The sequence below is a fragment of the Rattus norvegicus genome, chromosome 16 (assembly GCF_021556685.1).
Source record: "Rattus norvegicus strain SHRSP/BbbUtx chromosome 16, alternate assembly SHRSP_T2T, whole genome shotgun sequence".
NCBI lineage: Eukaryota > Metazoa > Chordata > Mammalia > Rodentia > Muridae > Rattus > Rattus norvegicus.
The window spans coordinates 30,777,708-30,790,220 of NC_141549.1; the positions used below are offsets into that span (position 1 = coordinate 30,777,708).

The following is a 12,513-nucleotide window of genomic DNA, read 5'->3' on the forward strand; positions in this document are numbered from 1 at the left end:
CATACAGGCAAAAAATAAGTAAAATTTTTACTATCTATTTATCTATCTACCTACCTATCTATCTATTTATCTACCCACCTAACTATCTTCTATCATCTAATTTTGAGACAGGGTCATTCTGTTATGCAGCCTTGGCTATACTGGTACTCACTCTATAGACCAGGCTGGCCTGGAACTCACAGAGATCTGCCTGCCTGTGACTTTTGAGTGTTGGGATTAAAGATAGGTGGCACCACACTTGACTTTAAATAATTTTTTAAAAGACATTTTAGAGAATTTTTTAAAATTCTATATAATCTTCAATAACTGGTCAGATATGGAATTTTACAGACTGATTTGTAAAATCAAAATAATTTTCGCATTTCAAACCTTAAGAAGCCCAAGGTTGTGTGTGACCACCACCTGACTTTAAAGATGCCCAATGGAACAAAATTCCTGACAATTCACAATCACTTACAAGTGCTCTGGTCTACTTATATTTCAACTTATATTTCAAATTGTAACTACATTTCCTTCTGAGTTAGAATTACAGTAATTCTCATTATGATAGCTTTTAATTACAGGTAAGAAAGCCCTTAGGAGGTATGGGTGGGCGAGCAAGACAAAAACTAGACTGCTTTTGCTTCTTCTGACTGTTGGAGGTGAACGGCAACATTCTTGCTCCATCTATAATCCGGTCCCCGTGCAGGTGATGGTAACCTGACACTCCACCATTGCAAGTTTACAGCAGAGCGCTGATGTTATGTCTGTGGCTTGCCCGAACTGCTTTTTGAAAACTCTTGGATGCTTGCAGATGAAAATGATCTCTCCATCACTTTTTACATTGTACATAAACGAAAACATAAACACTTTACAGATTTACTTCTGAACATTCTAAACTCCAAGAATCTCTGGAGGTGGGAACCCACCCGCATTAAGCCATTTGGAGATTTAATATAAATCGGCACTGCTTTGTAGTAGCTTTGGCAGAGAGGAAGTGCTCCAACACAGAGACCATACAGTTGGGAATCTTAAGTTAGGGCTCCAGCATTCCTTCTGCAAGAGGACAAAAGGGAGACTTCCCGTCCTTACCACTGGTTTCGGCATGTGGGACCAATATGGGCAATGCAAAGTTTAAACAGATGCAGTGCAGGGGAGAGGAGGCAGGCAATGCCTTATTTTACATATTTCTTCACAAGCAGATTGAATTGGAATCTCTCCCCTTAGAGCTTTGCGGAGGAAACTTCCCGCTGAAGTTACTGCGTGCCTGAATGGTCCATTTCACCAATATTTGCTTATGGAAATAAGGGGGAGTGGCAGGGGAGCCGCGGAGCGGAATGGAGGCGGGGCTTGGGCGCTCTGGCCGCAGCCCCGCGCACCAGTAACCTTGTCTGATGTGATCATTAACCTTTTCAGGAAAAAGCAGCTGGCAGCCCTCTGAGGTCTGGCCATAGGATGTGGGGTGAGCCGGACAGATACTGCCCAGGCGCTTTACAGACAATTTCTTTACTTGGAGAGCTATTGTTCACTTGCGTGTAAAAAGAAAAACAGAAAAAAAGAAAAAGAAGAAAAGAAAAAGCAAAAGGAAAGAAAAAAGGAAAGAAAAAAAGAAAAGAAAAAAGATGAGATTCCAGCCCCTTTTTTGGGTATTTTTTATCTTTGCGATGAGTCTCCTTTTTATCACGGAAGAGAAATCAGGTAGGTCTCTGAAATAATTGCTTAGGATAACTCGTTTGCCTGTTTGTGCTTCTGTAAGTGTGACTGTTTACACTGAGGACGATTTAGGTATACTTAAAGTTACTGAGGGAAATATATAGGATTTCTGAACTACATTAGCTATCTCATTGTGGGATACTATTTGGGCATTTTCTTCTAAGTGGCTACATTTTGAAATATTGTTATATATTTTACAATTATTTTTCTAAGAAAATAACTTTCAAAACTATTTGAAAATAAATTTCAAAACAATACAAGTAAATAGACCTGATAATGTGGGTCTACTAAGAAACCTAGATTTTTAGGTCAAATGCAAAATCTAAATAGATTTATCAAGAGAGCATGCATGTTGCTGATTGGAGGAGGGTATTGTAAATTGAGGTAGCCAAAATCATGATGTAAGAATGTGAAATGATAAAACTGGTCCACTGGTTGCCTGCAATCTCTGGTTATTTAACTACACAGGACAAGGTTTTATTTGTTTGTTTATTACTGTTTGTTTTTTATCATTATGACATTTAAGGCAACAATATAAAATGTATGTATGGTCAAATTTTTTAAAAAAAATTTTTTAAAGGATTGTGTCTGCTCTAAGTTTTCTGACACACAAAGCTGCAGAATCCAGTTTCAACCAAAAGATGACAATAGTCACATCCAAGGGTGTCAGTGGGGACCAGATAAAATGTTCCTTTGGTTAGATGAAGATGATGTGTCTTGGCTGAAAAGTGAACGACTGCTTTTAATTATGACTTTGATTGCTCTGAGGTTATTCAAATGGTTCCTTTTACGTATGTAGGAGGAAAAACAACTACAAGGTAGCCAGTCCTCCTTTGCTGCAGTAGCAATCGATACTCAATCCAAACATCAGATCTCTAGTTGTCTAAAATACAGAATATCTTGGGCAATGTTCTTGTAAAAGAACTGCCATTGATTCCCTAAAGAAGCGAACGGATGTGGTGAATCAAACAAGTCCAGGAGGCTGTCACTGCCGAGGTCTAATGCCGACATGGGTGTTAGGGATGTACCTGTGTGCCTGTATCCCGGTGATTTGTTTACAGTTTAATCTCTGATGCAAGAATAACAAACAACCTCAGAAACTTATGCTGTGCAGATGCTGCCACACTCTGCAGATACAGTGATAGTCCTCCCCCCCCTCCTCCCCCTCCCCTCCCCTCCTCCTCCTCCACCCCGCCCCTTCTTCTTCCCTAATTGACCTTATTTCTCTTTTCTTCAGTTAATTTTCCCAGGAGAAGAAAACTATACAGACACAACTGCTTTCGCCGGAGATGCATTTCACTTCATTCTCGAGTGCCCTTCCCATGAGGTATTTTTGGACAGACCCCCACCCCCACCCCCAACCCTGTGCCCCAGCGCCCCGCCCCGTGCTCACACATAGGTAGTCCTAGTTTGTGACAGAATCATGACTTACAGTAATGTAAAAGTGTAAGAGCTGCACGTATCACATATGGAAGGGTGAAAGGAAGAAAAGGGGCTAGATCGATAGTGGGAGGATGTTGGCGGCTGTTGATCCGAACGACAGCTATATGAAACCAATACACTGTGCATGATTTCAAGAAAATCACGCTGTGGGGTGGGTTGGAGGATGTAAGCATAAAAGTCTCCCTATACATGGATTTAGAGAACACTGGCTAGAACAAGCACGTATCCTATTTAGAGCAGTATGGGCTTGAAAGCATTTGGAGATTTTTAGCCCGACCTCTTGACAATGACAGGACAGCCTTAATTCTCCAAGCTTAATGTACAGAATCAACTTAATAATATCAACAGCTGGACGGCTTTTCAGACTTGTTCACAGCGATAGACTGGATGGTTGCATCTTTCAGAAGAATTTTGCTCACCCCCTCTGTGTCTCACACTAAAAGGCTGGCGATTTCTCCAGCATACCTCCAGCAGTAACAGTACTATATGACTAGCTTTGATTAGTCCCAAGTGCGGCCCATGGTAGTCCAAAAAAAAAAAAAAAAAAGAAAGAAAAAAAAAAGAAAGAAAGAAAGAAAAGAAAAGAAGGAAAGGAAGGAAGGAAGGAAGGAAGGAAGAAGGAAGGAAGGACGAAAGAAGAATTAGACATCCACTTGTAATTAACATTAGCTTTTTGGTTCTTTTAAAGTATGTCTTGAGAAAGATAAAAAGTATCTAATATCGAGATACCCCCACCACAACCCCCCCCCCCACACACACACACAAGCTGGCTTAAGGCACACAGGCATTTGCTAAGTTAGCTTATTCAGTTGGTCTGTGGACTGTAGCTTTTACGAGCCTATTCACTGTGAGTAAAGAATGGTTGCTTCAGACTATTGTTTAATAGGAGCTTTTCAAGCCCAGGGAAAGCCTTAGAGGGGGAAGAGAAAGAGCAAGTCAGTAATGAACATCTATCAGCAGAGGGGACAGAACGATAAGGCCTTCCTTCGGTGCACACATCTGACGCACACTGCTCTTTACCGTCAGTTATGAAGAGTCCCATAAGGGAAGCTGGAAAAGTGCAGTCAGAGGCTCCTGAGAGGCTACTGAGTAGTGGTTGAGAAGGGCTTTCACGGGGCTGAATCTGTTAAAGCCTTGTCCTTTGGAGTGTGTTGATCTGCCTCACCTTGTAAGAAGACAGCAGTAAAATGTGTTTGGGGGAAGTGAGGGAGTTGCAGATTCACCCCCACCCCCACCCCAGCATTCCTCCATAAATAACAAAGACATGGGGGTGGGGGGTGTTTCACAGTAGCAAAAGAATTCCCATATATACAAAGAAGATGCCCGGAAAAATACAAACACAGGTCCCGTAGTTAGCCCCCCCCTTTATCTTGGCTTTCTGCACAAATGCCCTACTATAAAAATCAGGGCAGTAAGGAAGTTTGATAAAGCGGTGCCATTTGACTGGTCAAAGTTAAGGAAAAGTTTGACCCAGACGCCAGGTTTACGAACCCAAGGGAAATTTGAATAAAACCAGTGTAGGCCTGCTAATAGCAGGGATCCTTGCTAAAAGAGAGCTGGGGGCTCTGTAGCCTGCTCAGGTTACTGCATCCATTTACCCAGTGTTTATGTTAGCTCTACATCCAGTACACAAACGTCACCTGTCGGAATCCAGTAATTATTATAAGAGCCTATGGAAGATAAACATTAAGATAACTTCCCAAGGCCCTGCTCCACCAGTACCAATTGTAAGTCCCACCTTGGCTTTGAGGACAATTCTTGAGGGACCTAGGCTGTCACTCTTTCACATGGAAATGTAACAAAGACATGATGAATACTGGGTGGCATAAGCCTCCATGGACTCAGGTAGCGGAGATCAAATCGATTCTTCCTCTCCACATTTTCTACATGCTTTACATGAAATCCCACGTGCTCATCTGACTCAGGACCCAGTAAGAGTGCAATGGGGCTGCTAAGGTAAACAAATTGACCGCAGCCGTGTTGCAGATTATTAACCTCTGGGGGTTGAGACTTTCAGCTCGTCTAACAGAATGTCTATTATCTTTCTTCTGTTCATTTAAAATGCCCGCCTGCGGTGTTCCTGCTGACCCTCAGAGGACACCAAGCCTTTAAAACTGACTCAGTTAAAGGTGCTGCGTGCGGCACATCTCCTTGGTATATCTCGTTTTTCTCACAGAAATACTTCCGCTCTAAGAGAATTCGTCTATAGGAAGGCAAGAGAGGGGGTGGTAGGAAATGTAAGCTTTGAGATGATGTGAGAGGGTAAAGACAGTTGGGGTGCAAGATTCCAGTGACTTCCTTTTTCCAACAAACCTCCCGACTGCAGTGTTTTCACTTAGAAACATTCACTCCGTAACTACTCGCCCATTACACAGACTCTCCAAGCACAGCACATCTCCATAGTATAAAATGTATTCTAAGACTGTAAACACTAGCAAAGCAAAAGTCCCCCACCCTACCCTGTGGCCCATTTTTCACTTCTCAGAGATGGTGGCTATGAAAAGATTTTCTTGCTAAAATTGCTTTTTAATGTATCATATCTTAAGTAGCTTTTTTCTCAGTCAGATGTTGTGGCACATACCTCTAATCCTAGCACTTGGGAGGTAAGGTAGGAGGACCAGGACTAGCCTGGGCTACATGAGACCCTGCCTATAAATACTAATTCTCATCCGCCTAGCTTAGGTTCCTTGGCACATTCAAGATGTGCTTCTAAGTCAATGTGGTAGCCTACACGTGTACTTCCTGTACTTGGACAAGATCAGGGTAAACCTGGGCTACATGACCCCCCTGCCTCAAAAGAACTAATAATAAGAAGCAAATAAATATAAAATATAAGTAATAAATCATTGCCATCACCTTGTCCATTTACCATATGCTTCTAAACCACATCTATAATCCCTGAGGTGGAGGCAGGAAGATCTGTAGTTCAGGGTCAGCCTAAGCTTCCTGCGAGCCAACCTCAAAAGAAAGTGTGCTTTTTATCTCCCCTTTTCTCCTATTCTTCTCTTCAAGTAATCATGGTATCCTTCCAAGCATGGTGGTGCATCCATTGAGTCCCAACACCGAGGAAACAGAGGCAGGTAGATTTCTGTGAGGTCCAAACCAGCCTGGTCTTCATAGCGAGACCCTTTCCAGAATAAAAAATAAGGTTTAAAATGGTAGTATTCTGACTCTCCTGACCCAGCCGCTGCGCCCCGCCCCCTCGAATCTGTCCCAGTCTTCCTCGTTCCACTCGGCACTGAAATCCAGCTCCGCCTTTGGCGTAGAATTCCTTTCCAAACTGGTGTGTCCACTGTCCACCACGCAGAGACTCCGCTTGGGTGGGGCCCGTCCTCTCCCGTTGGTGTTCTCTGAGAAGAATGCTTCTCCTACCTCCTTTAGCACCTGTGTGCTACACCTTCTGACACTTCTAGTTCGTGTGTGTGTGTGTGTGTGTGTGAATGTATGTGTGTATGAGTGTGTATGTGTGTGTAAGAGTGTGTATGAGTGTGTTTGTGAGTGTATGCGTGTGAGTGTGTGTGAGTGTGTATATGAGTGTGTGTTGTGTGTGAGTGTATGTGTGAGTGTGTGTATGTATGTGTGTGCATATGTGAGAGTTTGTATGAGTGTGTTTGTGAGTGTATGTGTGTATGAATATGTGTGTGAGTGTGTATGTGTATGGGTGTGTGTATGAATGAGTGTGTGTGTTTGTGTATGTGTGTGTGTGTGACTGTATGTGGATGGTGTGGATGGAAACTAGGGCCCCAGCATGCTAGGCAAATGTGCTATATGCCGGGTTCATTTCTTTTCCCTCCCACCATCTCTCCCAAGACTTTGTGCTTACTAAGTGCTGGGTCACCAGGTTAAATCTCCAAGTCCTGTTTTGTTGTTGGCTTTGTTTGGGTTTTGTTGTTGTTTTGTTGTGTTTTTTGATTCACTGAGGTCTCAGATGGAGACTAGAAAGATGGCTCTGAGGTTGAGAGCATGTATACCATCGGATCTCCTGGAACTGGGCTAACAGCATTTGTGAGCCACCATGTGGTTGCTGGGAATTGAACTCAGGACCTCTGGAAGATCAGCCAATGCTCTTAATCACTGAGCCATCTCTATAGCCACTAATTTTTATTTTTAGTTATGGCTAGGGGTGTGTGTGTGTGTGTGTGTGTGTGTGTGTGTGTGTGTGTGTGTGTGTGCATGACTGTTTGTGTGTGTTTGAATGTGTATTTGTGAGTATATTTGTGTGTGAATTTGTGTGAGTGTGTGTATGTGTGTAAAACAGAGTTTGTGCATGAGCTGGAACTGAACCTGAAGGCCAGGTTGTGAGCCTCCTGCTGTGGGTGCTGGGAACCAAACCGAGTCCCTCCTGGACAGCAGCCATGTTCTTGTGACCGAGTCATTTTCTCCTGCTATGATTTATTATTAGTGGTTTGCTTGCACGTATGTCTGTGTAAGGATGTCCGACTCCCTTGAACTGAAGTTATAAACAATTGCGAGCTGCCACGTAGGTGCTGGGATTAAACCTTGGTCCTCCAGAAGAGCAGATAGTGTTCTTAACCTCTGGACCATCTCTCTAGCCTATTATTATTATTATTATTATTATTATTATTATTACTACTACTACTACTACTATTACTATTATTATTTAAACCAACGTTTCAAAAAACCAAAACAGAAATAACAACAGCAGACATTTCAAGTGGTTCAGGCTGGCATTGAACTCCTAATCCTCCTCCTTTCAAGTACAGAATAGAGACATCACCACCACCACTCTCTCATAGAGTTTTCTTGTTAAACTTTTAAAGCCATTTGTCACACTCCACTTTGTTTCTTTAGATTTTTATCGGTATTAGGTTAGAAGCCACCCTGAAGACAAGATTTGTCCCTTTAATTGTGGGATGCAAATCTTAATATAAATGGTCTGAAGAGCTTGCATAGGGGTTCCCGTGTGCACTGTAAAACCTGTAGCACATCCATGCAATTAGAATGGAGTCAGACGTAGAAAAGGCTTGGTTGTTGTTGTCGCTGTTGTTTGAGTTCACTATGTAGACCAGGCTGGCATTCAGTTCACAAAAATCCACTGGCCTCTGCCTCTTGAGCGCTGGGATTGTGAGCATGTAGCATAAGCAGCTGGAAATGACTAATTTTCAGTCAATCCAGTGCTCCTGCCCAGAGACAATCCTTAACAAGTCTAACAGATAAAGAAAACTTTTTAGCAGAAAATCCAATTTATATAAAAATAGATGGATAATTGCAATACATGTTTATAATAAATCTGTCACTGGTTTATGCACATGACATATGCATCCAAAAAAATCTGCCTGCCATTAAGGTGAATAATGAACTCTATAAATCAGGCTACACCCCTCCCCCCTGCTTACTCCTCCCATCTTGCGTAGACTCAATTTGCCTTAAGCTCACAGTGCTGTGGGATTACAGACTTGAGCTTCTTTTGGTTTATTGCTTTGAGGAGTGTGTGTGTGTGTCTGTGTGTGTGTGTGTGTGTGTGTGTGTGTGTGTGTGTGTGTATGTGTCTTTCTGTGTGTGTCTGTGTGTGTGTGTCTGTGTGTGTGTCTGTGTGTGTGTGTCTGTGGGGGGGTCTATGTGTGTGTCTGTGTGTGTCTCTATGTGGGGGGGGTCTGTGTGTGTGTCTGTCTGTGTGTTGGGGTGCAGAGGGCGCTGCTGTATCTTCCTGCTGGTCTTCTACTCCACATAGCCTTGTACTTCTGACTCTCTGGTCCCTATCCTTCAGGTGCAGTGGTTACTATATCTTTCTCTATGCTTTTTTCCTCTGTTGCCCGGCTGACCTTGAAATCCTGGGTGTGAGTGGCACTCCTGCCTCAGCCTGGGGTTGTGGGTTCATGCTCCTGCCAAAGCATGGCTATGTGCCTTGTGCCCAGCTCCTAAGTGTCTTAGTCATTTTTTTTTTTAATTAGTCAACGATTACAACCAGGTGAACTGTTTTAGAACTGGGCACAAATGCGTGGAATGTTACTGCGGCCAGAGAATTCCACAAAGTCAGTTGGAAACAATTTCATCTCAGGTCTGTTGTGTTTGGCAAGCTATTGCGGTTCTCTGGTGAAGCTGCCTCTTGGCCCTCCACAGAAACTATTCCTTACCTTCTCTATCCCTTCAAATTCCCAAGTCTTACCTTTTATAAAGATCTAGTCTAATATCTTACATCACTGGGGGGAAAAGTTATCAGGTGATCCTAATCTACCCAATTCCCCTATGCCCTGTTCATCCTTACTCTCTTTTTGCTGCTATGAAAGGAATGGCTTTTCCTCCAGCGGGGTCACGGTACCTGAGCCTCTCACTCTGTCCTCCTCTTTTTTCTCTTTCTTTGGGCTGGATGTAAGCACGAGGGTTTAAATGCTAACAAGCCTGCATCCTAAAACAAGCATAGCTGCAGGTCTGTGTGCCTCTCGCTTGTGTGCGTCTCGGCATCTCATGACTGGTCAGCCGTCACCCTCTGGAAGGAGAGCACAGATTCCTTTGAGTTGTCCTCTGGCCTCTGCTCTGGGGAGCATCCTCACCTTTGGTTTTTGCTTTCTCCCTTGTTGAAAGAAACTTTGATTCCTTGTTTGCTAAATTATCACTTGTAGGGGATAGGGAGATGGCTCGCAGGCTCAGGGCCACCTGTAACTTCACTCCTATGGGAGTTAATGTCCCCTTCTGCCCCCTGCAGGCAAAGCCCCCACACACACTGAAGGTAATAAAGTTTAAGCATAGGTAAAATGATGTACTGTACGGCAGCTCTTACTCTGTGTTTGTCTCTTCTTTGCCTCCCAAATAGAAAGTCACTGATCTCCTTGGTTACCAGAAGAAGGGTGAAAGCAGACATACCCAGTCACCTGGAAACGTCCTCAGGATGGCAACAGTGCGGCAGCTTGGGAGTTACTATGCAACAGAAGCTGTTTCAAAGTACCTTGGATGGCTTTTCGGATCCAGAGACTGCTCTTCCTGGATTTTCTTCGATAAGAAAGTAATAGACATGGAAGACAGACTAGACTAGAGCACACTCACCTGCCTGAATAACAATCTCTCATCCGTTTCTGCACATTATTTGCATATGACATATGCATGATCCATAGTGGTGGGTTTCATGAAGGCATTTACATACAAGTACATCATGTCCTGTGACTATAATTGCACACATGTACATCACATTACACTATTTACACACATGTATGCCATGTGCACTATTTACACACATTTACTTTCCTCTTTCTCTCCCTTCACCCTCCTGCTGGTCCCTTTCATTCGCCTGGACAGTTTTGTTTCTATTTTAGTGGCATGTACACATGAATGATTTTATTGCACATTATTATTCTGACATGTATTAAAAAGAAAACTACTTTAATATTATATTTATGAGCTCATTTATTGTGTGTGGATGGGTGCCTCTGTGTCATGCATGATACTGTGTGCAGCTCAGAGGACAACTTTCAAAAGCCAGTTTCCTTCTACCATGTGGAGCCTATGAAGCAAAGTAACATTATCAGGCTTGGCAACAACTACCTTCTGAGAAATCTCACCAGCTCAGGAAGGACTGAGGAGCTCGGTAGAGCACTTACCTAATGTGACCAAAGCCCTAGTTTACCAGCACTGAATAAAATGAATAATGATGGCAAAACACCTACCATGCCAACATTGATATGCGTGTGGTCCACATTTGCCTCCAGATTCAGAAGGAACAGGCAGGAGAATCAAAAGGTTCAAGGTTATCTCTGGCCTATACAGTTTGGGGGACATCCTGTGCTATAGGAAACCCTGTCTTAAGTAACTGGAAGTTAGGCTGAATGTGGTAGCACCTTCCTCAGCTGTGGAGGCTGAGGCTGGTGGACCTGAGTTCAAGGTCAGGTTAGTCTACACAGGGAGTTCTAGACCAGCCTGGGCTGGTAGGAAGACTTACCTCAAGGAAGAAAAGAAAATATTAAAATGTAATTTAGTTTATATTCCTACAGTTATCAATTTTATATGTTTGGGTTTTTTTTCATGTGAAATCTAAAATCAGTTGCAGCCTAGACATGGCAGTGCAGACCTAAAATCCTAGTTCTCAGGAGCTGGAGGCAGGAGAATCAGGAACCTTTAAAAAGAAGGAGGAAGGAAAAGATCATTTGCATTGCTACCATTTTATATTGTTTTAATTAAGGCCTTCTGAATGTATGCTTTTATGAGCAATACCCGTTTAAGGCTGTAGAAGTAAAGTAACAATTGTAGGTCACTTTAACCCCTGGGCCTGTAAGCCGGCTTCAATTTAATGCTGTCCTTTATAAAGACGTGCCTTGATCTTGGTGTCTCTCATAGCAACCATAACTAAGACACTGAGGCAGGAGGATTGACGTGAGTTTGAGATTAGCTTGGGCAACACAGTTCTAGGCCTGCCTGTCAGGGTTACAGATAAAAAAAAAATCTTACCTCAAAAGCAAACTAACAAACAAATGAATGAATAGAACCAAGCACCCACCACCACCACAGAACAACAACAAAAGCCCAAAACAAAACAGACAAACAGACAAACAACCCCGTCTCTCAGGATGGAAGAAGAGAAACGAATGTTTAGAGCGCGCCCTCTCTGGTGAGTTGCAGGCAGTTACGAGCCTCTTATCGTGGGTGCTAGAAGCCAAGTTCCAGTCCTCTGCAAGGGCAGTAGAAATGCACAGAAACCAAAATAGAAACGGTTGTAGTTCCTCACATTTGCTCAAGTCCTTAATGAGTTTTGAAAAACCAACAACGAAAATCCTCTAAACTTGTAAGTTGAAAGAGAAGGAAGATATATTTCCCTTGTAAGGTATTCAGATGTGGGGCTGAGAGATGGCTCAGCGGTTAAGAGCTCTGGTCGTTCTTCCAGAGGTCCTGAGTTCTATTCCAGCAACCACATGGTGGCTCACAGCCATCTGTAATGGGATCTGATGCCCTCTCTGGCCTATGGATGTTTAGAAGACAGAACACACATACACTAACTAAACTAACTCCTTGTGAAGGAGCCAGGAGAGCGCAGCCCAAGACAGCTGAACAACAGGTACAGGGCAGCCGAGGTAGAATGCAGGATGTAGCAAGTGATAACTCAGAATTATCGGCGGGAGGTGGATCAACCGCATGGAGGTTAGGCAGTGGCCCAGCTACTGTACTGTATAAAGCATATCAAGATATAAAGGCTGTGTGTGTGTGTGTGTGTGTGTGTGTCCTTCAGTCAGGCACGTAAAGCATTGGGGTGGGTAGCGAAACCACCCACCACTGCCAGGATTTATTTACTAAATATTCTTGTTACAGCCTAGGATACATAAAGGCCAGCCTGGGATGTATAGTGAAACCCTGGTGAAAAAGGAAGGAAGGGAGGGAGGGTGGGGAGGGACATAACAAAGGTCAAACCATATAGAGCGGGCCAGGCTTGGATTT

General features: G+C 43.3%; 1 protein-coding gene across 1 annotated transcript; it reads left to right on the forward strand.

Moving 5' to 3' along the window:
• Positions 1-1,378: 1,378 nt before the first annotated feature.
• Positions 1,379-10,479, forward strand: Apela (apelin receptor early endogenous ligand). Its single transcript, NM_001399424.1, has 3 exons — positions 1,379-1,677; positions 2,930-3,019; positions 9,908-10,479. The coding sequence occupies exons 1-2, from the start codon at positions 1,602-1,604 to the stop codon at positions 3,016-3,018; spliced, it is 165 nt and encodes a 54-aa protein (NP_001386353.1). The 5' UTR covers positions 1,379-1,601; the 3' UTR covers position 3,019; positions 9,908-10,479.
• Positions 10,480-12,513: the final 2,034 nt, after the last annotated feature.

Bases quoted from the DNA above. Each gene is read 5' to 3' on its own strand.
- Apela (NM_001399424.1), top strand. From the start codon at position 1,602: ATGAGATTCCAGCCCCTTTTTTGGGTATTTTTTATCTTTGCGATGAGT. The intron at 1,678-2,929 runs GTAGGTCTCTGA...TCTTTTCTTCAG, and splicing joins TATCACGGAAGAGAAATCAG to TTAATTTTCCCAGGAGAAGA.